The sequence below is a fragment of the Taudactylus pleione genome, unplaced genomic scaffold (assembly GCF_031769625.1).
Source record: "Taudactylus pleione unplaced genomic scaffold, aTauple2 ptg000327l, whole genome shotgun sequence".
NCBI lineage: Eukaryota > Metazoa > Chordata > Amphibia > Anura > Myobatrachidae > Taudactylus > Taudactylus pleione.
The window spans coordinates 3,617,501-3,643,551 of NW_028284728.1; the positions used below are offsets into that span (position 1 = coordinate 3,617,501).

Here is a 26,051-nt window from a genome sequence, read left to right on the forward strand (position 1 = left end):
TAGTGGCCGCGTCATCATGTTGTTACACACTAATATGCAATGCTGTCATTTTCTAATCAATAACTTCTGAAGAAAATATCTATCACACATGGAACTCGCAAGGAGTGACTGGAAAGCTGAAAACTTTTCTCCCCACTGCAGCGTTTTTCAACTCATATTCCCACTTTGCCTCCGTGAAACCCCTGGTGCTACTGAATGGACAGACCGCTCTGACACGTGTGCTGCTGCTAGTGTGACAGGTGCACTTTGCACAGCGACTAGTGTTGAACGCTGCTTAACTCGCCCACTTGGAAAGAATGTGATTGTGACGAATGATCGGTCGGGCGATAGCTCACCTGAGGACTGTGAGTCTCACAATCCATAGCTTGTACAGCAGCAGTAAAGTGCCCTCCACTGTGTCTATGTTGATGAGTAGGATCAGACCTCGCTCTTCCACTGTTACTTGTCCCAGAGGAGCCACCTTATAAACGAGGAAAGAGTTATTCTGCATTGTACTTAAGCAGATACTAATATACATACATACACAATTAAAATGACATGTGCTTTAATTGATGACAAGATAGATACACGCTGCTTTCACCGTTATACCGATGTACCGGCTGCAGCTACTCCTTTAGAACCTATAAACAGAGATATGAGTGATCCAAAAGGCGCTGTCCAACACACACACACACACACACACACACACTCTCTCTCTCTCTCTCTCTCTCCTTCTCCTCGTTCAGGGACTTTTTTTTGTCTTGTTTTTAAGTGAACTACTTTTATAGTAAACCTTTTTGCTCATCCGGAAATAAAATACCTCCTTTTTTTGGAAAAATATCTTGCTTATTGGTTGATTCTTCTTGCGCATACGGAGCAAATGCTAGACATATACAGAGGCATAAAGAAACCTTTTGGGGAACGTTAACACCTGGTCCCAGGTGAGTCTATTCCCAGAAGGGAACAAGCACTAAGTTATGACCCGTCTGAGTAATTGTGTAGAAATACATTAAAAAAAAAAAAGATACCTTTACGGGGACACATCTCACCAATTTTAGGCCAGTTGTTTAAGTGGTCATCGTCCAGAATTGTTGTAGATATACATGTATCGGAATATAATCCGTTATCAAATTCTTTTTTTCTTTGCTGAGAATACCACATCTTCAACAACAGAATAAGAGAGGGTGTGGGTGTGGGTGTGTGTGTTCCGGACAGCGCCTTTTGGATCACTCCTATTTCTGTTTATAAATTTGCTGGAGTGGTGCTCATGAGTGTGTACTGGGCTGCAGTCCTGGGGTGCAGGTTGTTTTAAGGTGCGTACACACTGGGCGATTAAAGTGGACGACTGAACGATAACGATATCGTTCAGTCGTCCACTGTATCGTCCATTTTTAACATCAAAACGATGAATGATAACGACGACGCGCGTTCCTACGGGTCGTTAGTCATTATCGTTCATCGAGTAAACATGCAGGTCAACCAGACGATGTCGTCAGGTTGCTGCATGTTGGGGAATGGGGGGGAAGAGAGCCCAGCGCTGAACGATATCGTTAATGATATCGTTCGGCGGGTGTGCTCAATGTCATGAACGACATTGAGCACACCCTGCCGGGGACACACTAGACGATATCGCTCAGGGAGCATATCGTCTAGTGTGTACACTCCTTTAGAACCTGCTCATCCGTACGGCTCCAGTATTGAAGTGGGAGGAGTCGCAGTCAATAACTAGCAGAATGTTGAGAGGGTGGGGCTGAACCTGGTGGGGGCGGGGCCATGTCCTTTGAGGGTGGAGTCAGACAGTGAATGGACTGGGTTCACCAATAGGACAGAGTAGTGATGGGATCCTGTCAAACGGAGATGTACGGTTCCATTTGTACGTGTACCAGTGCAGCAGGATTGTTTAGTAGATGTATACCTGTGCAATTTTAGTTTAGTCTTTTAAACTCCTTGCAATGGCGACAACCTAGTAGGAGGTGTATAAATCACTCAGGATGAGAGCATACAATGTATTAGGAGTGGGAGTATATGCTTAGCCCCAAGAGGAGCACCAAACACCTGACAGCTATAGCACTACAGTGCGTATTTGTTATATTATACTGCTTTTCAGTCCTGTTTTTCTTCTTTTTTGTATTTTTTTTTACATTTGTCATCACGGTTATTACAGTTCATTCTTCTCTTGTTGACATTTGAAGACCAATGTTTGTTGCTATTTAACTTCGTATCCGTTTACCACGTTCATTATCACTATTTATTATCTTTAACTTTTACAGCAGCCTTCAGTTGTTCTGTTATTTTATTCTAATCCTTTTCCTAGTTAGACATCAAATCCGGATATCTCCATCTCTTTGCGGAGCGTGTTCTTCTCCGCTTCGTAAAAGACAACACTATTTCATTGACCGCATTCCACACCAAGCACATACTTTCCCTCTATGGTTGTGCCATACCATCCCTGGACATCCAGCTATACCACGTAGCGCCCCCCAGGCCACCAATGGATACACGCGTTAGATATAGCAAGTTACAATAGGAGTCGCCAAGCTGCATAATTATTTTTTATAAAGTGTGCAGGCACTAAAGAACTTAGGTTACCTGAGCTCGATGACGTGCTTGAGGTGGTTCCGGACGACTGCGACTGCTCCATAGCTGGACTTGTAGATACACTATTACTTGTGTTTGTACCTTCGTCAGCAGTCTTCTTAAAGAAACTATGTTGCAGGGCATAGTATGGTTGGATCCGGGTTTTGGGATCATAATCTAACATCCTTAAAATCAGGTCTTTAAACTTCAAGTAGTCCGCTACAGTGTGACCCGATTCCCCCCCTCGCCGACCACCTGGTCCTCCAGTTTCCACTCCAAGTAAGATGTGAAGTTTTCTGGTTCCTGCTGGTTTGTACTCCTACAGAGACAAGACAATGGGAATAAAAGCAACAGAACGTGTATTCTAGTTCATCGTGTAAAGACTGACTGTAATACTCAACCATGGGATTTAATGTGCACATGAAAGTGGAGAATCCTGCCGGTATGAGATCCACAACTCTCAGATATACCTGGGAGCTGAGAGATCAAGACAAAACTTGAAGGTGCGTATCCACTTGCCGATGGGGACAGTACGATTACAACATCGTAATCGTACAGACGTTGCTCATCTCCTGTAGTGCCTACACTGAACGATACGTCGTTCAGTACAGGCACCCTCCCTCTCCCCCGAACGTTGCCAATCTGTCGTTATCGGCAGATTGACAGTCATGTTCAGGGGATGATTGATGTCGGAAACGACCAGCGGGAGCACGCAACGCTGGTCGTTTCCGACATTATAGAGCACGATTAATGCGCGATTACGATGTCGTAATCGTTCAATCGCTCAATTTAATCGCAAAGTGAATACACGGCTTTAGAAATATGCTCAAGTCATTGCTCTGAATCACAGAATCAAACTCGCTTTTTGTGACCTTAGGCAACTCACACGGTCGCCCTGTTTTCCAAGTGTCAAGTCTAGATTGCAAGCTCTCCTGTGCGGGGAAGCTGTGCTGTGCAGTACTGGGGTTGAATGGTATTGGCTATACAAAAAAGTTAAGGAGCAATAGCTGAAACGTTGGAAAGAATGTCAGATACAGATCGACAGAAAATGATCATCAGGGATCAGATGCAGAAGGCAATAAACCAACCCCTTCACCACTGAAGCCTCCGCTCACTACTCTGTGGGAAGTATTAATTAGATGTGCAGTGTTACCATGTACAAGTACTTTTAGTAAAGAGATCTGAACCACAATCGGGATACTAGACCGTTTGTTCCATAGGATAATTTGATTCAGCCTTATATTAAAGCCAGCCCACCCAAACCCTCCAAGTGTTATCCTGCCCATGAGGTACACATTACGTACAGCAATTTGCACAGAGCAGAGAAGCATTAGTGACATGGCAGGGGAGAATGGCGTGCAGAGAGAATGGCGTGCAGAGAGAATGGCGTGCAGAGAACCTGACCTATGGAGAAGGGGGGCATGAGTCATTCCCAGTCTCTGCCACAGGAACTTAGCAGGGACCTCACTGGAGAAGTCACATTATAGGTGATGTGGGTGGGCTCATCTGGAGGTTCTCTCTTTAATGGGCCACCGGTCATATGACAATGAAGCCACTGGACGCACAGCCCCACGGAGTAGGTGGTCTATCGGTAAGTGCAAAACTGTGTAGAAACAACTGGAACAAGGGCCCGAGATACAGGCACTGCAGCCGACCTATGCAACTTTCAGCTGCTACTAGTGTTTCATACAGACGGGCAGAATGCGGGTTACCGAATGCGATTCTGACTTGCACAGTCCACGCCATTTTCAGTGGCATCTCCTGCACCAGGCATGGGGGTGACAACGCCTGCTCTCATGGCCAGAGCGATTGCATAGATGCGTACGACTCAGAATATGGGCGGATAGTCACACGGGTCTTCCGTTCCACCGGACATGCAACCGCACTAAGGGCCGTATTCAATTCAGATTTCGCATGGTCTTTTGAGAAAATTTTGCCTGATTTTGATAGTGGCGGCTAGGAAAACTCAGGCATGTCGGGGACCGTTTAAACTCCATTTCATGGGCATGCATACATTAGCCATTGGGATCTCCTTCGCAGAGTGTCAGGTGAGCTGCCTTGTTTGCGGCTGGCCGGACAGCCTGCTGAGTGCCGATGGTACCTATGTTTATGCTGTTGCGCGTCGTCGGCTGGATATGAGAAGGCAGCAGTGGGCGTCCCTATGCTCGGCTGTGCTTGGGAAGACATTAGCCTATTTTAGCAACTGCGATCCGTGAGAGATCTCCGTTGTGGCTGCATTAGCGTGAATCTTGGAATCAGGCCCTATGTCCCCCAGTGCGACAGACCAGAAATGCTTCCGCCTAGACTCTTCTCTGCACTCTAGGTAACCAGCTTTCAGACACCGCATAGGTGCATCTACAATGGCAGATTACCGTGCTGCTCCCTACCTGCTCCCTACCTTTGGAATGCTCTCCCTCTCCCCATCAGACTCTCCACCTATCTAGAAATCTTCAAACGGGCTCTTAAGACCCACTACTTCATCAAGGCCTTCCAGCTCTTATCCTAACCCACCTCATGCTCTCTCCTCCCTATCTTCCCCATCTGTGTCACCGCTGTCTGTCTGCCTCTCCCCTTTAGAATGTAAGCTCTCACGAGTAGGGACCTCTTCCCTCATGTGCTTCTCTTTACATTGTCTTCTACTCCTTACTCCCCATTAGGACACCTAACACGTGACTGCCAACTCCCGGCTGCTTACTGTGAGTGCCCTAATCGCTATTGCAGCAATGTATATAAATCGTGTCCTTGTCCTGCACTGTAATGTACTGTAAGTTACTTGTTTCTTGTTCACTTATTAGTTCTATGTACTATGTAAGGCGCTGCGGAACACTTGTGGCGCCATATAAATAGATAGGATAATAATAATAATTACCTTTTTCCCGTCTTTGGTCTTCTTTAAGTTCCAAGTGCCATCTGGCGTCTTCTCAAAGAACTTTCTGGCTTTTGGTGCTTGGTCGAGGATGTGAGCAGTTGGTATTCCTAAAACTTCCACAATTTTGTTCATCTGGTCGACCTATTAAGAGACGCATAAGTGAGCCACACTTCCAACTAGTCAGTCTAGTCCTATGGAGGTATCGGCACTAAACGAAAAAAAGCATTTACATGCACATCGCCCTCATCTGTGTCACATTGCGACACTCCCAGACCATGGTCAGCTGGGGGAGCATTTGGATGTCTGATATACAGGCTAGATAACAGAGCTAGCGGAGTAACTAATCCCGCCATTCATCACACGGACACCTGCGCAGTCAGTCACTATCCACAGAGAAATTACAAATAGCGACAAATCATTCTCCTGATTTACTCGAAGGGGCGAATTCACTAAATGGGGCTTTTACTAATTGCTGGTTCTCGACTTTTTCACAGGATTTAAAGTTACAATTTTTTTAATTTTTTTTTTTAAAGGTAACACACATAGCTTTTAAAATATGGTGCTTTAAATCACGTGACAAAGCCACTGAAAACCGGCAATTGGCAAAAGTGCTGCTTAGTAAATAACCACCCAACATTCTAGAGATGCACGAATACAGATGTTTATGGCGTGACTAGGGTGATCCGCATTTATTTTACTGCCAATAAGTTGTTAGCGTCTATGATTTGTGATATCAAAACGTTTAAACTTCCTCAGATCCACACACTCCATTAAAGCCCACATTCAGGCCCTCACCCAGTCTGGTCACTTCCACCTCCGTAATATCTCCAGGATCTGACCCTTTCTAACCCCAAGGCTACGAAGACCCTCATCCACTCACCGTTTCATCCCTCAACTGGACTACTGTAACCTACTCTGATCTGGCCTTCTGCAATCCCACCTCGCTGCTCTGCAATCCACCCTTAATGTTGGTACCAGGCTCGTCTTCCTCACCAACCTCTCAGCATCTACCTGCCCTCTCTGCCAGGCACTAACACTGGCATCCTTAACCTCTACCAGAGTCCATTTCAAACTCATCCCCCCCACCCATTACATCTCTGGCCTCATCTCCCTCCTGCTGCTAACTTAACACCGTGCTGCCCCCAACCACTGGAACACTATTAGACTCCCCACCTCTCTGCAAAGCTTCAAACATGTTTCTATCAGATCTCATCCTAAGCCACCAGTTCTCGCCGTGTCATCCTCATCTGTCGCTGCACCACCCCCATAGACCGTAAACGCAGACGAGCAGGGCCCTCTTTACTCATGTACTCTTCCCTCACTCTGGTCATTAACCCATGCTTACAGTCTCCCCGAACTTGCCATCTGCCCCATCTATTAGGTTGCAGGTTTCACTCAGTACAACTGTATATATATATTTTTGTTCATTATCCAACTTGTCTGTGTTGTAATATTCTGCACATTTTGCATAATATTTTGTCTGGTAATGGTTACACTTTGTCTGTATGTGTACAGAGGGCCTGATTCAGAGCCGGACGCTCTGAACGAGCGCCCGCTCTGAATCGGGGCTTTTTTTTTGGTGCGTCCTCCTGGACGCTCGCATAGCTGTGGGTTACCACCCACAGCTTATGCGAGCGTTCATGACGATGGTCGCTATGGTCTTGACCATCGGGCTTGCGACGACACCCTGCGGTAGGGTCTCGCTGCCGCAAGCCCTGGAGTGATTTTGGCTCTATCAGAGCCAAAATCACTCCCACTGACATCACTAGTGATGTCAGTGGGGCCGGACCCAGACGGGAGGCGTTTCCATGGGAACGCCTCCGTCTGGGCTGCCACGCCCCGGCACGCCCTCCAAAGGGGGCGTGCTGTCACTCACCATCGACAGCACGCCCCCTTTGATGCGAGACCCCGAGCGACGGCTTCCCCGTCGCTCGCCGGGTCTCGCGCATGCGCACGACGGAGCAGCCTCTGTTGTGCGCATGCGCATTTGGGTACCATCGACCCGCTTGCGAGCGTCCTGCGCTCGCGAGCGGGTCTGAATGAGACCCAGAGTACGGTGCTGTGGGCCCTTTGTGGCGCTCTATAAATGGCGTTTCATAATAATAATAATATATATGTTGCGTTAGAGCTTCCTAGTGTATAAATGTATAGTTTGGGTACAGACAGACAAAAAAAACCCAAACAATAGTTTCTTATTACATTTGACAAGAAGGAATTCATACACCGTATATTTTCAGCTCTTACCTGCACCACAGATGGCACTTTGTAACCTACAAGTTTACAAATCATCCCTGGCAGAGAGCATTAATGTGCACCTAACGCCTACACGGTAGAGGGAGACAGTGGCTGGGATGAATATGGCAAATCACCGGGAACCGGTGACAGCACCGAGTCAGGTCACCAACTCCAAGCAAATCGATTTAGTGGACGCTGATAAAATATTCAATACATTAATGGTGCTAAAGATAATTCTACACATTCGTCTTACTTCATTGGCTCCGCTGAAGAGGGGCTCTCCAGTATGCATTTCTACTAAAATGCACCCAAGGGACCACATGTCAATCGCAAGGTCATAAGGCATTCCCAGTAAAACCTCTGGAGACCGATAAAAACGAGACTGAATATATTGGTATATCTGAGGTGGGAAAGAAAAAAAAGAGATACATAAATATGGCTTACAGCGCTCTTTCAAAATGAGAGTTAAAACCTCTCACCAAACATGTCGCATTAGACACTGTAATGGCACAGTAGACGCTTACCCGCTGCCCCAGCTGGCATGAGCTTCCAAAATCAACAATCTTGATGGCGCTGCGCTTGGGGTTACACAGCAGGATATTCTCGGGCTTCAGGTCACAGTGAATGATACTAAGTTCGGGAGTCGCCAGGAATAGGAGTGCGGTGCACATCTGCTGGGCAAACTTGCGCGTCAGGTTCAAGGAAACTCCGCGGAAGTTGGTGTTGCGCAGTAAGTCGTAGAGGTTGTAGGAGAGCATTTCAAAAACGAGGCAGAGGTGGTTTCTGAACATAAAATGGCGCTTCAAATGCACTGCGGAAAAGGGGAGAAGACCGTCACTTAATGTTCTACATAACAAAACGCTTTATCAGCAGCTTCCATAAGACGCGCTATTTTTATTTACAGTACACAGCCTTTTGGCGAGTTGTAACCTACTTTGCTGGAACCCTTAGCGAATGCTTCCAGCTGCAGATAACGTTAGTATATTGGTTTGTGCAATGCTTTGCGCGACTTTTGTTCTTAGGTGCTTAATTCTGATTTTGCTTCTATTATTTAATGCGTCTCGGCTGAGTTACTTATTTCCTTTGCGGTAGAAATTACGCAAACCTGCTGTGTTCTTTCAACTGCGCCCCACGCACAGGGTAACGTTATATGCAAAGGCAACAAGTTCATAATCAGCTCTGCACCATAAATAGAAAAGCCCCGATGAAACAACACAAAAGAAATCTGGAAAGATAAAGCGATGTATGCTGGAACATATAAGCATGCTAAAGTCGCCTGAAGGTGGAAATTACCTTTAATGTTAGGGTGGTTACACACTTGGACGATATCTGCAGGTTTCCAGGCAAATTGGGACATATTGGGCGGATCATACAGTGTGTACGCCAGATTACGCGCTCCCGCGGGTCGTATACGATATCTTTGGTTGGTGCTGCATGGCCAAACAGAAGATATCGTGTGCGATGTGGTGCCGTTCAACGAAGGACGGAACAAGATATCATTCCGTCGTTCATAGGATTGCACATTGTGTATGGTAATCTCGCTTGTTCCGGGATGAAGGGAATTCGCCCCGACTATCATGCAAATTGCTCGTGGTCCTAGCGTGTAACCACCTTACTCTGTTTAAAACCGCAGGATGACACTGATCAACACGTAACAGATAACACTGGTTTCGGTATGTTTCGTCAACAGTCATTATATAGACCCCATAATGTCGACACGGACATGTTAACGTTTCTATTGTTGACATTTTGCAGATGAACAATGTTGACATTAGGATATTCAACATTATGGTGTCAACCTTTTGACTGTCGACGTTGCGATCGTCGAGATGACGACTACATCTCATTCCATCACATAACTGAAAAATAAACGGTTTTCTAGCAATGACCACTTAAGCTGGGCGCACTTGGTATAATGTGTACCTAGCGATGCGATCCACGATCCGACATATCGGGTGGTCCCCACACACGGAGCAATCCGGTGCCCTACTGCCCGAAATGCCTCCCTCCCCCCTCATAGACCAGAATGGGATCGTTCGGCAATTCTTCAGATCTCTTGTGCATGCATAAATATCTGGAGGAGCGACGGACGAACCCACGGGAGCGCGCAGAGACGATATCATGCCCACACTCGGAACAATATAGTTGCGATATCATTCTGATCCGTCTATATCGCTCAGTGTGTGGGGGCCTTTACAAATAATAAAAAAAATTAACAAGAAAGCACGGTATCTGAAAAACTGAGAAGACCTTTAAGAAAACTGCTGCGCAAGCAAAGGGTTATTGAGTTCTGTAACAACCAATCAGACACTGGCTTTCAATTTTTTTCTAACATGCAAAAGCAAAATCCGAGTTTCAGTCTGATTGGCCGATATGTTTTACAATGCCAGACTTCAAAAAGGTCCCGCTAAGCGCACACATTTCACACCCCTCACCATAAACAGGTGGAGTAATCATTCAGAGGAAAACGGGCTTACCGATATAGTATTTCATCTCTGTGTCGTGTTTGTTCATCAGCTCGAGAAGTCGGACTTCAATCTGCGCTTGATTTAGGAAAGCTTTCTTGTTCTTTATAATTTTGATTGCCACCCACTCCTGCTCCACGCGATCGTACGCCTTTACAACCTAGAACAAAGCACAACGCCGTTACAGCCATCTTCTGCAACAGAGGTCCCCAAACTTCGCCATTACAGTCCACGTTTTATATCCATGCTTAAGCACAGGTGACTTAATTGGTACCTCAGTCAATTTGAATCAACCATCTGGATTAAAGCATGGATATCCTTAAAACCTGGACTGTAATGGCGGAGTTTGGGAACCTCGGTTCCACACTACAGATATTATTGCTTTTGTGTACACAATGATATAACGTTTGCAGGACTCCCGCTGAGCAGGAAATATTGTGACGTATACAGCTCCAGCTGGAGGGAGTACTGCTGTATGAGATATTTATATCAGTGCTCGCCTGGCTATTTACTACCGATAGATTTTCTCTTCTTTAACTGGTCTAAGCAGAGTAATTTATTTTCACTGCCAAACTACAGCGGCGATAGAACTGCGCCCAACGCACAGATCACGCGTGAGATGTGTAGTATACAAGGGTGGCACATTAATCAACGGCATTATATAATATACACTGCTCAGACAGAAGATTAAAACCACCGACAGGTGAAGTAAATAACATTGACTATCTAGTTACAATGACACCTGACAAGAGGTGGGATATATGAGGCAGCAAGTGAACACTCAGTTCTTGAACGTGATGTGTCGGAGCAGGAAAAATGGGCAGGAGTAAGGATCTGAGCGACTGAGGGCCAAATTGTGATGGTTAGATGACTGGGTCAGAATATCTCCAAATCAGCAGGTCTTGTGGGGTGTTCCTGGTATACAATGGATACGGCATCCAAGGAAGTGCAGGCTAGCCAAACTGGTCCTATACCAACAGAAGGGCTACTGTAGCACAAATTGCTGAAACGGTTAATGGTGGCTATGGCAGAAAGGTGTCAGAACACAAAGTGCATTGCAGCTTGCGGTGTTTGGGGCTATGTTGCTGCACTGACCCCCTGTGTCCACTACCAAAATCACCTATAATAGGGAGGTGAGCGTCGGAACTGGACCATAGAGAAATGGATGAAGTTGGCCTGGCCTGATGAATCACCTTCCTTTACATCATGTGGACGGCCAGGTGCGTGTGTGTCGTTTACCTGGGGGAAAAGATGGCACCAGGATGCTCTATGGGAAGAAGGCAAGCCGGCATAGGCAGTGTGATGCTCTGGGCGATGTTCTGCTGGGAAACCTTGGGTCCCGGCATTCATGTGGATGTTACTTTGGCACATACTACCTACCTAAGCAATGTTGCAGACCAAGTACACCCGTTCATGACAACGGTATTCCCTGATGGAAGTGGCCACTCATCAGGATAATGTGCCCTGCCTCACTGCAAACAGGAATGTTTTGGGGAACATGACAAAGAGTTCAAGAGATCACAATCTGAACGAGCATCTGTGGGACGTGCTGGGAAAAAAAAAGTCTGAGCCAGGGAGGCCCCAACTTGCAACTTCCAGGACACTCAGGATCTGCTGCTAATGTCAGATACCACAGGACACCTTCAGAGGTCTTGTGGAGTCCATGCCTCAACGAGTGACAGCTGTATAGTCAAGGTAAGGGGGAACTACACAATATGAGGCAGGTGGTTTTAATGTTATGTCTGATCGGTGTATTTGCTCTGATCAGTCTGGCAGATTGCTGCAGAATTATATAATAAAAGGGGCTCTCCCCTCCCCCCAATCCCTTCAATGACTTTAATGCAATCCTTTGCACTTGTCCTTTATGCAATATTCACCATATATGTTGCTTTATGGCTCCTGCTTCCTTCTGTGTTCTCCACGACAACCTTTATATAATCAGGACACACAGTCTTTTATTGTGGTTGTCCTGCTCTGCTGATACAACAGTATCTAATACACTGAGTAGAATCTAGAAAGGAAACAATTCTGCCCAGATCATACAAAGCCTTTGATGAAAAACACAACAGGAAGCCAGTAAGCTGAAGCAATGTATTTAGTCAAAGCTGCAGGGAGTCGTGTACACGCCAGTAATTTAAACTTGTCCAAAAGGTGCAAATCTCTTGATGCAGCCTAGAGGCGCTTACAGGGAAATAAGTGTCCAATGCAATCTGCACTGGAGCCGCGCTTCATCTGGGCCGGGCTTGCTCACCGCGTACATGAATGACAGACTGACAGCGTTTCTGTGGTTTTTACTGTTCAACAAGTGCAAGAGTCACGATCAATTATTACCTGGCCGAAGGAACCTTTTCCAATCAATGAGTCGATTTCATAGCGGTCCATCCACTTCTCGCCATTTTTTACAATGTAGTCGTAGTTGTCATCGTCATAACCGTCATTGTAAACCTTCCTCTCCTTCTTATGACTGGAGTCGTCTCCCTGTCCTTGCTGATGCCGCCTCTTCTTTTTTGCATAGTAGACCTAGAAAGAACAAAACACATGGTGAGAGAATGCAACAAAACGCGTGGTGAGAGAACAAAACGCGTGGTGAGAGAACGTAACAACGCGTGGTGAGAGACTAACAAAACACATGGTGAGAGAATGTAACAAAACGCGTGGTGAGAGACTAACAAAACACATGGTGAAAGAATGTAACAAAACGCGTGGTGAGAGACTAACAAAACGCGTGGTGAGAGAACGTAACAACACGTGGTGAGAGAACGTAACAACGCGTGGTGAGAGACTAACAAAACACATGGTGAGAGAATGTAACAAAACGCGTGGTGAGAGACTAACAAAACACATGGTGAGAGAATGTAACAAAACGCGTGGTGAGAGACTAACAAAACACATGGTGAGAGAATGTAACAAAACACATGGTGAGAGAATGTAACAAAACGCGTGGTGAGAGAATGTAACAAAACACATGGTGAGAGAATGCAACAAAACGCGTGGTGAGAGAATGTAACAAAACACGTGGTGAGAGAATGTAACAAAACACATGGTGAGAGAATGTAACAAAACGCATGGTGAGAGAATGTAACAAAACACATGGTGAGAATGTAACAAAACACATGGTGAGAGAATGTAACAAAACACATGGTGAGAGAATGTAACAAAACGCGTGGTGAGAGAATGCAATAAAACATGGTGAGAGAATGTAACAAAACACATGGTGAGAGAATGCAACAAAACGCGTGGTGAGAGAATGTAACAAAACACGTGGTGAGAGAATGTAACAAAACACATGGTGAGAGAATGTAACAAAACACATGGTGAGAGAATGTAACAAAACACATGGTGAGAGAATGTAACAAAACGCATGGTGAGAGAATGTAACGCGTGGTGAGAGAATGTAACAAAACACATGGTGAGAGAATGTAACAACGCGTGGTGAGAGAATGCAACAACGAGTGGTGAAAGAATGTAACAACGAGTGGTGAGAGAATGCAACAACGAGTGGTGAAAGAATGTAACAACTAGTGGTGAAAGAATGTAACAACGTGTGGTGAGAGAATGTATCAAAACACATGGTGAGAGAATGTAACAACGTGTGGTGAAAGAATGTAACGAGTGGTGAGAGAATGTAACAACGTGTGGTGAGAGAATGTATCAAAACACATGGTGAGAGAATGTAACAAAACACATGGTGAGAGAATGTAACAAAACACATGGTGAGAATGTAACAAAACACATGGTGAGAGAATGTAACAAAACGCGTGGTGAGAGAATGTAACAAAACGCGTGGAGAGAGAATGTGAAAAAGTCCATGAGACAACCTTTGCCCAACAAAGAAATCCCAGCTAGACACAACAACCTAAGGTGCAATTGTATTAAAAGAGCAAATAAATTAAAAGCATTATATTTCCTTGTTCGAGTTGGATAACTACTGTATAATTTCTCACCTCATTAATATGTTTGTATGTTTTGATCAAGTCAACTGACAGTTTTCGTAAAGGTGCTGCCGTTGGATCACGAAAAGTTTGGGGCATCCGCCTCTGTAAAAAGATAAAGTACATTGTTAAAACTTTTCTGACCATAACAATGATAGACATATATAGGGGTCAATCCAATTATACGCGAAGGGTACAAGTTGCTGTTGCAATGGAGTTAAAATGCCGGCAACGGACCAGCACCTCGCACCCTTCACGGCCCACTCAGAGCGTGTATTAGCTTCATTTTGTTTGGAGCCCTTATGGGCCTGCGAGCACTTTTAAGTGAATTCAGGCTGCCGTCAAGCGCGCCCGCTGTCACAATGACTCACACTCGCGAGTACATCGCAAGTAATTGGATTGACCCATTAGGCTGAAACCCACAGCAGCATTAAAAGCATCTTAAGGTGCATACACACAACGATTTTTTGAAGGATTTGTCATTAAAGACGTCGTTATCGTTCAAAAAAATCATTCAGTTTCCGAGATATAATGATGAACGATAATCGTTCAAGGGCGCTCCCATTTGTAGTTATCATTCATCATCCATTTCAGACTATCCAAAAAAACGATTTTCATTAAGGGAAGGAACATTTTTCGTTCATCGTTGTAAAAATCGTTCATTACACTTCAAAAAAAATTGTTCACTTTTTCAAGGGAAAATCTGATAGAAAATCGTTTCTTACAAAATCGTTACGTGTGTACCCAGCTTTAGAGAATGGATGGCCTGCATTCCGAGAATAAACGGATTTAGCCCAACATGCTGTTACTTCAAGTGCGTGCATTTAACGACTGCTATTTCAAATATGAAAAAAGAAAATTAAAGAAAAAAAACACCCTTTATATCAGGGTATCTCAACAGACGGCTTTATATTCACAGATACAATTTTTTTTTTTTTTTTAACGGGTTACTTCCTTTCAGCTGTGTTATGTAGTCTACAATTTGTGTTGTATTAATGCTTCATACAGACTTGGCCTCCAACATAAAAAAAAAAAAAAAAAAAAGACACTATTTCGAGACCACCCCTTTTATCTTTGCACCAGTCTTCATGTCGATGTCCCCCAGTTTTTTGTGAAAAGAAAATCATGATGAATCACAATAAGCGGAATAATAAGTTTATCTTCTGACCAATAGGTTAAGATACTGAATATAAAGTAGATAATCAAAATATATAGGCAAAAAAATTTAGAATTAAAAATTACATTTGGGGGTATATTTACTAAAGTGCAGGTTTTTTTTTAGCAGTGGCGTTGTTGCCCATAGCAACCAATGAGATTATACTTATTTATCTAGCTCCTTCTAGAACAGTGTTGGCTAACTTTGACACTCCAGCTGTTATGGAACTACATAACCCAGCATGCACTGCTACAGTTTTGCTATTAGGGCATGCTAAAACTGTGGCAGGGCATGCTGAGATATATAGTTCCACAACAGCTGGAGTGTCAAGGTTAGCCAACACTGTTCTAGAAGATAATAGCTAGAATCTGATTAGTTGCTATGGGCAACATCTCCTCTTCTAAAAACCTGCACTTTAGTAAATATACTCCTCTGGGATCTCGTTAAACAACTGTGACACTCCCTCTTGTAATGCAAATTATATGCTGCAATACAATAGTCCTGTTATTTTATTTTAAATAAAATGTACTTAAAGCCTAACTGCGGTGCCTGCTGTACCTTTCAGTGCCCTGGCTGATACCTCTACACAGGATACGATTAGTCCCCTGATGGGCCACATAAATAAACAGTAACTAACCAAGGGGGAGATGTATCAAAGCTTTGAGAGTGAGAATGTACCAACCAATCAGCTTCTGTCATTCTACAGGCTGTGTTTTGAAAATGAGGTTAGAAGCCGATTGGTTGGCACTTTATCTCTCTCCAAAGTTTGATACATCTCCCCCCAAGTGCACTATTTCAGCTAAACAGGTTGACCTACATTATATAAAGTCAATTGTGGATGAATCTCTATAAACTGAAAGGATGAGACTACTTATGTGGCCATTTTACAGCAATTTAAACTTAAGCTGATAGACTGGTACAGTTACTTCTGTAACGGTAAGTTCCCTGGCGCATATTTCTGCCCAACGTCTGGTATTGAAATCGCTTTTCAAGGCTGGTATTTTAGAACAGCTGACGTCAGTAATGCAGAGAGGTTCATAGTATATTCCGCCAATGGTAGAGAAGGTTCTCCAGCTACAGGTGACATCACATGAACCCTCCTTGGGAAGAGCTAGGGACGGCTTTCTTATCTGCAAGCCTGGCCTATGAAGGCTCTTGTAGTGAGCTGACGACGCATCTATAACGCATGTTCGGAACCAGAAATAAGACACTGCAGTTAGTAGCAGAGCGCGGGTGCGTAATTCCCACCTGGTTAGCCAGCGGTTGCTGAATCTGGTCATTGTAAGATAAGGCAGATACTTGTTGGTCATTTAGGTTCTGCTGGCGCCGGTCACCGTACTGTTGATGCGAGTGCGGCATCTGTCCAGCCATCTGCAGACCGGCAGCATGGAATGAGAATGAGGGCGCAAGCCGTACAGACGACGGTTTGCATGCTGAAGTCTCTCCTCCTGAAAGAGAGAAAACACCTGTATAATGTACATTACACAATAATGAAACAAGTCGCTTATTCATTTTCACAGCAGGCCAAAGTGTTCATCTGGTATCAGGCCAGATTCCCACACCGGTAACACAGCTAACAACTTGTTGGTGTCACCAAAATACACTGAAAGCCGCCATGGTCCGTTCACAACACTTATCCAGCAGTAAACATATGAGAAGCGCCACTTGTTTTAGCTTAAGGTTTGTTTGTCTCCCGGGTGGATCTAGCTGATATTTTGTGTCTACTTCAATGTTATTTGCTTCAAACATAGAAAGAAGATGGTCAATCTCTATGTAAAGTGAACAACAACAAAAAAAAAAAAATCAAACCCCTGCACTACTGGTCGCTTACTGCCTGGCTATCATACTCGCATTACACCTAGACTGTAAAAGACACATGACACAATACATTGATGTGATGGTAGTTTATCGGACAGACACTAGATGGGGCTATAGGACATCTGATAAGAAAGTTATGAGAGCAGCAAGTTTTGAAAGTGAGGGGGAAAGAAATCTCACATATATTTGTGCCATCCTGCACAGACGATCGAGATAGATAGAAGTTATCATACAGACAATCGGGATGCCAGCGCTGGGGTTAGGGGTAGGCACTGGAGGAAGGGTTAGCATTAGGTGTTAGGCACTAGGGGGATAGTTAGCGTTAGGGGTTAGGCACTAGGGGGGAGAGTTAGGCACTAGAGGGAGGGTTAGCATTAGGGGTTAGGCGCTAGGGGGAGGGTTAGCGCTAGAGGTTAGGTGCTAGGGGGAGGGTTAGCGCTAGAGGTTAGGCGCTAGGGGGAGGGTTGGGGTTAGGCACTAGGGGGAGGGTTAGCGCTAGGCACTAGGGGGAGGGTTAGCGCTAGGCACTAGGGGGAGGGTTAGCGCTAGGCACTAGGGGGAGGGTTAGCGCTAGGCACTAGGGGGAGGGTTAGCGCTAGGGGTTAGGCACTAGGGGGAGGGATAGCGTTAGGCACTAGGGGGAGGGACAGCGCTAGGCACTAGGGGGAGGGACAGCGCTAGGCACTAGGGGGAGGGACAGCGCTAGGGGTTAGGCACTAGGGGGAGGGTTAGCGCTAGGGGTTAGGCACTAGGGGGAGGGTTAGCGCTAGGGGTCAGGCACTAGGGGGGAGGGTTAGGCACTAGAGGGAGGGTTAGCATTAGGGGTTAGGCGCTAGGGGGAGGGGTAGCGCTAGAGGTTAGGCACTAGGGGGAGGGTTGGGGTTAGGCACTAGGGGGAGGGATAGCGTTAGGCACTAGGGGGAGGGATAGCGTTAGGCACTGGGGGAGGGTTAGTGCTAGGGGTTAGGCACTAGGGGGAGGGTTAGCGCTAGGGCTTAGGCACTAGGGGGAGGGTTAGCGCTAGGGCTTAGGCACTAGGGGGAGGGTTAGCGCTAGGCACTAGGGGGAGGGTTAGCGCTAGGCACTAGGGGGAGGGTTAGCGCTAGGCACTAGGGGGAGGGTTAGCGCTAGGCACTAGGGGGAGGGTTAGCGCTAGGCACTAGGGGGAGGGTTAGCGCTAGGCACTAGGGGGAGGGTTAGCGCTAGGCACTAGGGGGAGGGTTAGCGCTAGGCACTAGGGGGAGGGTTAGCGCTAGGCACTAGGGGGAGGGTTAGCGCTAGGGGTTAGGCACTAGGGGGAGGGATAGCGTTAGGCACTAGGGGGAGGGATAGCGTTAGGCACTAGGGGGAGGGATAGCGTTAGGCACTAGGGGGAGGGATAGCGTTAGGCACTAGGGGGAGGGACAGCGCTAGGCACTAGGGGGAGGGACAGCGCTAGGCACTAGGGGGAGGGTTAGCGTTAGACACTAGGGGGAGGGTTAGCGTTAGGCACTAGGGGGAGGGATAGCGTTAGGCACTGGGGGAGGGTTAGTGCTAGGGGTTAGGCACTAGGGGGAGGGTTAGCGCTAGGGCTTAGGCACTAGGGGGAGGGATAGTGCTAGGGCTTAGGCACTAGGGGGAGGGATAGCGCTAGGCACTAGGGGGAGGGTTAGCGCTAGGGGTTAGGCACTAGGGGGAGGGATAGCGTTAGGCACTAGGGGGAGGGACAGCGTTAGGCACTAGGGGGAGGGACAGCGCTAGGCACTAGGGGGAGGGACAGCGCTAGGGGTTAGGCACTAGGGGGAGGGATAGCGCTAGGGCTTAGGCACTAGGGGGAGGGACAGCGCTAGGCACTAGGGGGAGGGTTAGCGTTAGGCACTAGGGGGAGGGATAGCGTTAGGCACTGGGGGAGGGTTAGTGCTAGGGGTTAGGCACTAGGGGGAGGGTTAGCGCTAGGGCTTAGGCACTAGGGGGAGGGATAGCGCTAGGGCTTAGGCACTAGGGGGAGGGATAGCGCTAGGCACTAGGGGGAGGGTTAGCGCTAGGGGTTAGGCACTAGGGGGAGGGATAGCGTTAGGCACTAGGGGGAGGGACAGCGTTAGGCACTAGGGGGAGGGACAGCGCTAGGCACTAGGGGGAGGGTTAGCGCTAGGCACTAGGGGGAGGGATAGCGCTAGGGCTTAGGCACTAGGGGGAGGGATAGCGCTAGGGCTTAGGCACTAGGGGGAGGGATAGCGCTATGGCTTAGGCACTAGGGGGAGGGATAGCGCTATGGCTTAGGCACTAGGGGGAGGGATAGCGCTATGGCTTAGGCACTAGGGGGAGGGATAGCATTAGGGGTTAGGCACTAAGGGGGAGGGATAGCGCTAGGGCTTAGGCACTAGGGGGAGGGTTAGCGTTAGGGGTTAGGCACTAGGGGGGAAGAGTTATGTGTAGGCACTAGGGGGAGGGATAGCGTTAGGGGTTAGGCACTAGGGGGAGGGATAGCGTTAGGCACTAGGGGGAGGGTAAGCGTTAGGCACTAGGGGGAGGGTTAGCGTTAGGGGTTAGGCACTAGGGGGGAGAGTTATGTGTAGGCACTAGGGGGAGGGTTAAGCACTAAGGGAGGAGATTAGGTTTAGGCTCTAGGGGGGGAGGGAGTATGGGGAGTTAGGGGTAGGGAGAGAGGGACGGTTAGGATACTGATCATCAGGGGTCGGTATCCTAACCCTGTCGGGATGCCGGCGTCGGGATTCTGACCGCCGGAATCCTGGGCGTCGGCATCCCGTAACCCAGATAGATAGAGTACAGAGATGGAGGAAGCTCACATAGGAGGCCACACTCAGACGGATAATCTGTAGCTGCCACAGGGCTGGTGTAAGTTTTGATGGTCCGTCCAACGCACTAAGCAGTATTTGGCGCCTATGGACGCTGAGAGTGGGAGTCTCAGTACTTGCACATTTGGACGCATTGCTGTACACCAGGGAATAGCTCTATAGCGCCATTTGCATAAAGTCGCAGGCGTGACTACGACTCAGAATCAGGCCCCTGATATTTATTATTATTATTATAGGACGGAATCCTTTACATGCTCTTAGTTCTGAGTATTCTTTATAGATCTTAGGTGATAGTTAAACAATAGAAATTACACCAATTGTCATTTAAGTTAATATTCCAGGTTAGGAAACGAAAACAAAATAGGTAATAGGTCGCTATGGGTTACGGCACACTATCCACATAGCAACAGCATACTCCTCCATAAACAGTGTAATCATTTATCATCCTGTAACAGGGGGTAACGGAGCTTGGGGTTGTGGCGTGGACGCACAGTATCGCCTCTTGTTATACAGACAGCGGGTAATCACAAGTCACAGAGACTGTGGTAATGACAGACAACCCCAACTAGAACAGAAGTATTATCTTGCTATTACCAATGGGACAATGTTACACTTAAATGTAAAAACCATTGATTTTGAGTTAATAAAAGGACTCCTGACATGTGCTGGTTAAACAGTTGTGACCAAATAACCCCATCTCTGTGATGTGATGGTGGGTCCCTCCCCGAGGGGTCAGGCTCCAGACTGTGCACTCAAATTAGGAATTGTTATGGTGCATACACACGGTCAGATATGTCAGAGGAACGATTGAACGATTTTAGTCTTTATTAAAATGACTGGAATCGTCCAAATCTGACTGCAAACACATCAGAAGTCAGATATCGTTACCTGACGAGCGGGAACGCGCGTCGTTCATTGTTGCAGACTCACATGTCAGATTCTCTTTCAGATATGAACGACTGAATGATTTTTAAAATGGTTATCGTTCACAACTGACAGAGAATCTGACGGTGTGTATGCACCCTTACTTTACAAGAGGGTCAGTAACTTGGTGCAGCAGGATCATGGATGAACTTGGGAAGCTTGGTTTGTTTCTATGGAAACTACATCAATATTACCAATATTATCCCTCCTTCCAATCAAGACTACACTGAAGATGTAACAATCTAACCAAATACGTCACACCTCCCGGCACACACATAAAAGACTCTGGGAACCAAAGTTCAGATCAGGAGCCCCGCTACAACTGAAAGCCAATCCCTGTACATGGAGCCCAGCACTCAAACCAATGGGAGTACTCCTGATTAATCCACCAGGGAGACAACCGACAGCACCGTCCTTCTCATTTACTGATTACTGTATAAAAAGCAGAAAATAAATGTGCGTTGCTTTCCAGCAGTTTTTATGAACTCACCCCCCCTCTTACCAACTACAATACCTGCATTATGTGCTCAGTACCTGTGTCATAAAGGCACTATTTGTCCTTGGGATTGTCGTGCACAGTGTAGGCACATACAGCTTCAATACCACATCACTGAACCATTAAACAAAGAGGAAAAAAAACCTGCAAATTTCCCCTTCCGCCCTAGATACAGGGACTTTATTGGAGGTTGCTATATCGCCAAAGCCCATTCTACTACAGCAGAGAAAGGTCCCCCCACAAGCGTCATTCATTATTAATCCCACAGAACAGGGCAAAAAGGGGAAGGAAATTAGATTTGGGACGGTCTGCATCATCACATGCAGCGAAGACGGACGATAAGTTTCAGTGAAGGGCAACTTTTTTTTCCTCCAATAGGTTTCCGACGGGTTCTGGACGAAAGGTCAGCAGCGTAAAGGTCAAGAAATTATAGGTCAACAATAGGTCTACATGTACACAAAAATGGTCGACACGCTTTTTTTTTTTTTTGTAGTGTCAAGCACTAGGAGGAACGGTTAGGGTGAAGATCGGGTTAGGGATAATAAAAATAAAATAAAAAAATTGTCGACCTACATCCATGTCGGTTGCTCAGTACAATTCAGACTGTAAGAGGGTTCACTTTCAGCAAGTTGCCCAACTGGTCAGCCTGGTGTTATGGGTCGATGTGAAGTGGGAAACACTGGAGACACCAGGGGAGGAGATTCAATTATTTTTATTAAAGTGCTATAATGAATGGGCGCCCAATGTTGCAATTCAATTGTTTTTGGGCTCCCATTAATTATCGCCTTCAATTAGACAGGGTTTAGCAGCATAAATAATTGTATGTGTTGTGTAACCAGCCCATCAAGCTCCATGGACTAAGATGCCCACTACACACTTCCATATTTCTGTAAAAGTTTGTGGCTAAGCACTGTATCAGTGGATGTACTTGCCCATTACTATTACCGGATCATAAACAGCCTATGCATCATGAGGGTCATGTAAGGTAACACATATGCCTGTGTTGACGGGCCAAACATAGCTCCATGTGAGCTCTACTACTACTGGCAGATCTCCCAGTCACATCCAAAGCTGCTGTATATATTGGGGAGGGTCACTGCCTTGTACCTTCACATGGTCATTCGAGCAAACGATGTGTGCACCCAGCGATGTCAGACGCGGGAGACCCGGCGGGGGTGCCGGCATCGTCAAGGGCATACACACTTGCCGATGTCGGCAACGACGAACGACAAGGGGGGGACGGCGCTGGCACTTCGGGATAAGCAGGGCCATGCTGGCATACCTAACGATGACCCCAGATTGTACTGCAAATACAAAATGACTGGGGATATCGTTAACGACCCGCGGGAGTGCGCATTGTTAACGATATAGTACGTACACACTGGACGGTAAAACTAAATTGTTGTAACGATGTGTCGTTATCGGCAATATTGTTTAAAATACAGTCTAGTGTGTACCCAGCTTTATACTTCACATCATTGTTAAAAAAAAAAAAAAAGTCCTGAAAACTATGGGTGCAGTATGACAAGTCAACATTCAGAATGTCGACATCAATGTTAGGTCCATCTGGCAAATGTCGACATGGTTAAAATTTCGACACAGGTTTTTGCTAATTTTAGCTTAACCCTAAAAATAACACATTTTGGCATCAATATATAAAATGTTGTCATTATGAACATGTCGGTATGTTTGTCCATGTCAACATTAGTGGGGGACGACATTTCACAAGCCGACATACAGAACCTGACGACTATCTAAACGGGACCCATTTATATATAGAGTGTCACGAATTAAAGTAGTGCTGTGCGGATAATATTGGTCACCCCCTGCCCCTTTGCGACTTTCACTTTAAATACACTAACGCACAAGCACACACACAAGCTCACACACAAGCACACACACACAAGCACACACACAAGCTCACACACAAGCTCACACACAAGCTCACACACAAGCTCACACACAAGCTCACTAGGGTTAATCATCAGAAGCGAATTAACCTATCAGTAGGTATTTGGAGTGTGGTAGCAAACCAGAACACAGCAAGTAAACCCAAGCAAACAAGGGAAGAACACACAAACTCCACATAGAAGGCCCTGGTTGGGAACTTAACTCATGGCCTCAGTGCTATGGGACAGTAATGCTAATCACTATGCCACCATGCTGCCAGGTACATTGAGGACTGGAGTTGTGAGAAAAAAAGAAAAAAAACCCTGCCCTATAGTAACTTATGTATTTGGTCCTGTGAGAAACCACTGGTCGTGCGAGTAATCTTACACCATCCTGCAACTTGACTGCCAAGTAACAAATTCAGAGTCTGATTTGCCGACACGTGTAAGTGGCTAGACGGGCCTGGATCTGCTCCGGGCCAAGCATCCAGACTACACCCAACATCACAGGAGCCTGGGTGGTCTTTGATCCTCTGATCCTAGGTACCAAGGACTCCATTGATGATCCAATACATTCGATCATCGCAGATACTGGGCCCAGTGCCTGATATCCCAGCATTCTGCCAGTGCTGTATTAGTGCTCCTGCCTGGATGATGCCTCCACCCATGTGCCAGTAATCTTGCCATTATTCGCATGGAGCTGTGCGGGCCAACGCAGCACGGATGTGTTCTTCAGACATAGACGCTATATGGGCACTGGGAGCACAGATCACTCTTTAAATATAGAATAGGGAGGTGGAACGTGTACATTAAAACGATGACTGGATCTGGTCGGTGTGATAACTTTGTAGACAATAGCTAATAGACAAGGATATGTGGAAACACAAGGTAACACTAGGATCCAATAGACGCTCGTGAAGTGCGGCATATTTTGAAAACAATGGGTCTCGCTTATCAACGAGTTTTATCACTCAGAACGAGTGATAAATGCCACTGTGTATGATACATTGCGCTCCAGCCAATCAGCTCCCAGCTGTCATCTGTTTGAAAAATGACCGATGCGAGCCGATTGGCTGGAGCACCATTTATCAAACACAGCGAGTTTTATCACTTGTTTTGAGAGATAAAACTCATTGATAAATGAGGCCCAATATTTTTATGGTTCTGTACAGTAGCGTAAGAGACCAAAAGGGGGAGATTTATCAAATCTTGGTGAGCGATAAAGTGGAGAGCGCGCTAAAGTGCCAACCTATCAGCTTATGTCATTTTTCTAACAGTCTGTAAAATGACAGCTAGGAGCTGATTGGTTGGTGCTTTCTCTGTCCACTTTTATCTCACTCCAAGGTTTGATACATTTCCCCACAAGCGTTGGTAAAGAAAAGAGCTGCTCGAGCGCTGTTTATAGAGTACGGGGTAAATTTACTAAAGTTAGAGTCTTTAGAAGGCGAGATGTAGTCCATAGCAACCAATCATATTCTAGCTAATATCTTCTGGAAGGTGCTCGTTAAATGTTAAGTAGAATCTGATCGGTTGCTATGGGAAACATCTCCACTTCTTAAAATGCTCATCTTAGTAAATATACCCCCTAACGTTTAGAAAACCAGAGTCTCTAGCTGCTGCTGTACGGGATTACAGAATGCCACTGTGGGACAACAAATCCCAGCATGCTCAGACTCGCAATACTAGTGGCCAGAGTATTACAGCTTGCCCACCTCTACTAGAGCTCACTGCAACTTGTAGTTCCACAACAGCTGGAGAGTCACGGGCTGACACAGCTCATTGTACTGTAAATTCACACATACATTATAATATATATATATATATATATATATATATATATATATATATATATATATATACACACACATATACATATATATATATATACATGTGTGTGTGTATTTGACGCTCCTATTGACAAGCCGGTCCGGCATGAGACTCACTGGCCCCTACCCCCAATACCCTCCCATGCCTTTCAGACACTGAAAGAGTTAAGTGCACAGAAAAAAATAAATAACCAACCAAAAAGGGATTGGGCAGAGAAAAGCATGTGACTGCAGACTAAAATTATCCGCCGGAGTCACCCCCAGAGCCCACCTGTTGCGGCGACACCAGCACATGCCTGGGCTGAATATTTTTAGAATGCAGTAACACGTTCCAGGTCGTGCACCAAGCTCTGATCTGCCCATCACCTCCTGCCAGCACCATGCCATGCAATGCCCCCCCCTGCATACTGATATTCCAACACAGGCCAAATGACACACATAATGCAACATGCAAAAATGTAAATACAAATAAAAAAAACAATTCTATATATTATATTATACGGGATTATGAATAGCAATTGCATAGGTCTCTGTGGCTTTGGGATAAAAGGTATATAAGATGGCCAATGACATGCTTCTCTCTGCTTTGGTTTCCCCAGCCTGTGTGCCTGCCTGCAGTGAGCAGGAGCTGCTGCTGCTGCAGATCATTAAATACTCGTTTATCAACGTCTCTGGCCAGGCAACACAATGCAGGAGCACAGGCGCCGGCCTCCCCAGCAACAGCGGCTAATTAGCATAGCCTGCCACTCTGACGGCACGGCCTGATTGGATGGGGCTCCGGGAACGGCGGGCCAATCGAGACGGCCCTATGCAAATCGACTTGCTGCGAGTTGCCAGGGCAGAGCCGCTTCCCGGCTGCCCAATAGGAAAACAAAACAATAAACAAGAAATGAAAATTGAGCATTGTCACTTTTTTTTTTTTTGAAGTTTGTCGTTAACACTTCTGGAGATTAATCGGGGGAGGGCGGGCGCAGAATAAAAAAAAAAGGGGATAAAGAAATAAAGGGGGTGTGGGGGGGGGTGAATTGGGGGATCAGTTGCAACTGATATATATATATATATATATATACACACACACACTCATGCTTGT

At 46.1% G+C, this 26,051-nt stretch overlaps 1 protein-coding gene across 2 annotated transcripts in view; it reads right to left on the reverse strand.

Annotated features, from left to right (window-relative positions):
* DYRK1A (dual specificity tyrosine phosphorylation regulated kinase 1A) overlaps positions 1-26,051 on the reverse strand; it is an 84,155-nt gene that overhangs the window by 3,105 nt on the left and 54,999 nt on the right. For both annotated transcript variants that reach the window (XM_088443149.1, XM_088443150.1), the window contains exons 3-11: positions 16,462-16,661; positions 14,070-14,162; positions 12,457-12,645; positions 10,138-10,285; positions 8,185-8,471; positions 7,914-8,060; positions 5,426-5,566; positions 2,569-2,875; positions 336-460 (exon numbers count right to left, since the gene is read on the reverse strand). In XM_088443149.1, the coding sequence (XP_088299275.1) occupies positions 336-460; positions 2,569-2,875; positions 5,426-5,566; positions 7,914-8,060; positions 8,185-8,471; positions 10,138-10,285; positions 12,457-12,645; positions 14,070-14,162; positions 16,462-16,661 (1,637 nt within the window). The remainder of the gene's footprint in view (positions 1-335; positions 461-2,568; positions 2,876-5,425; positions 5,567-7,913; positions 8,061-8,184; positions 8,472-10,137; positions 10,286-12,456; positions 12,646-14,069; positions 14,163-16,461; positions 16,662-26,051) is intronic.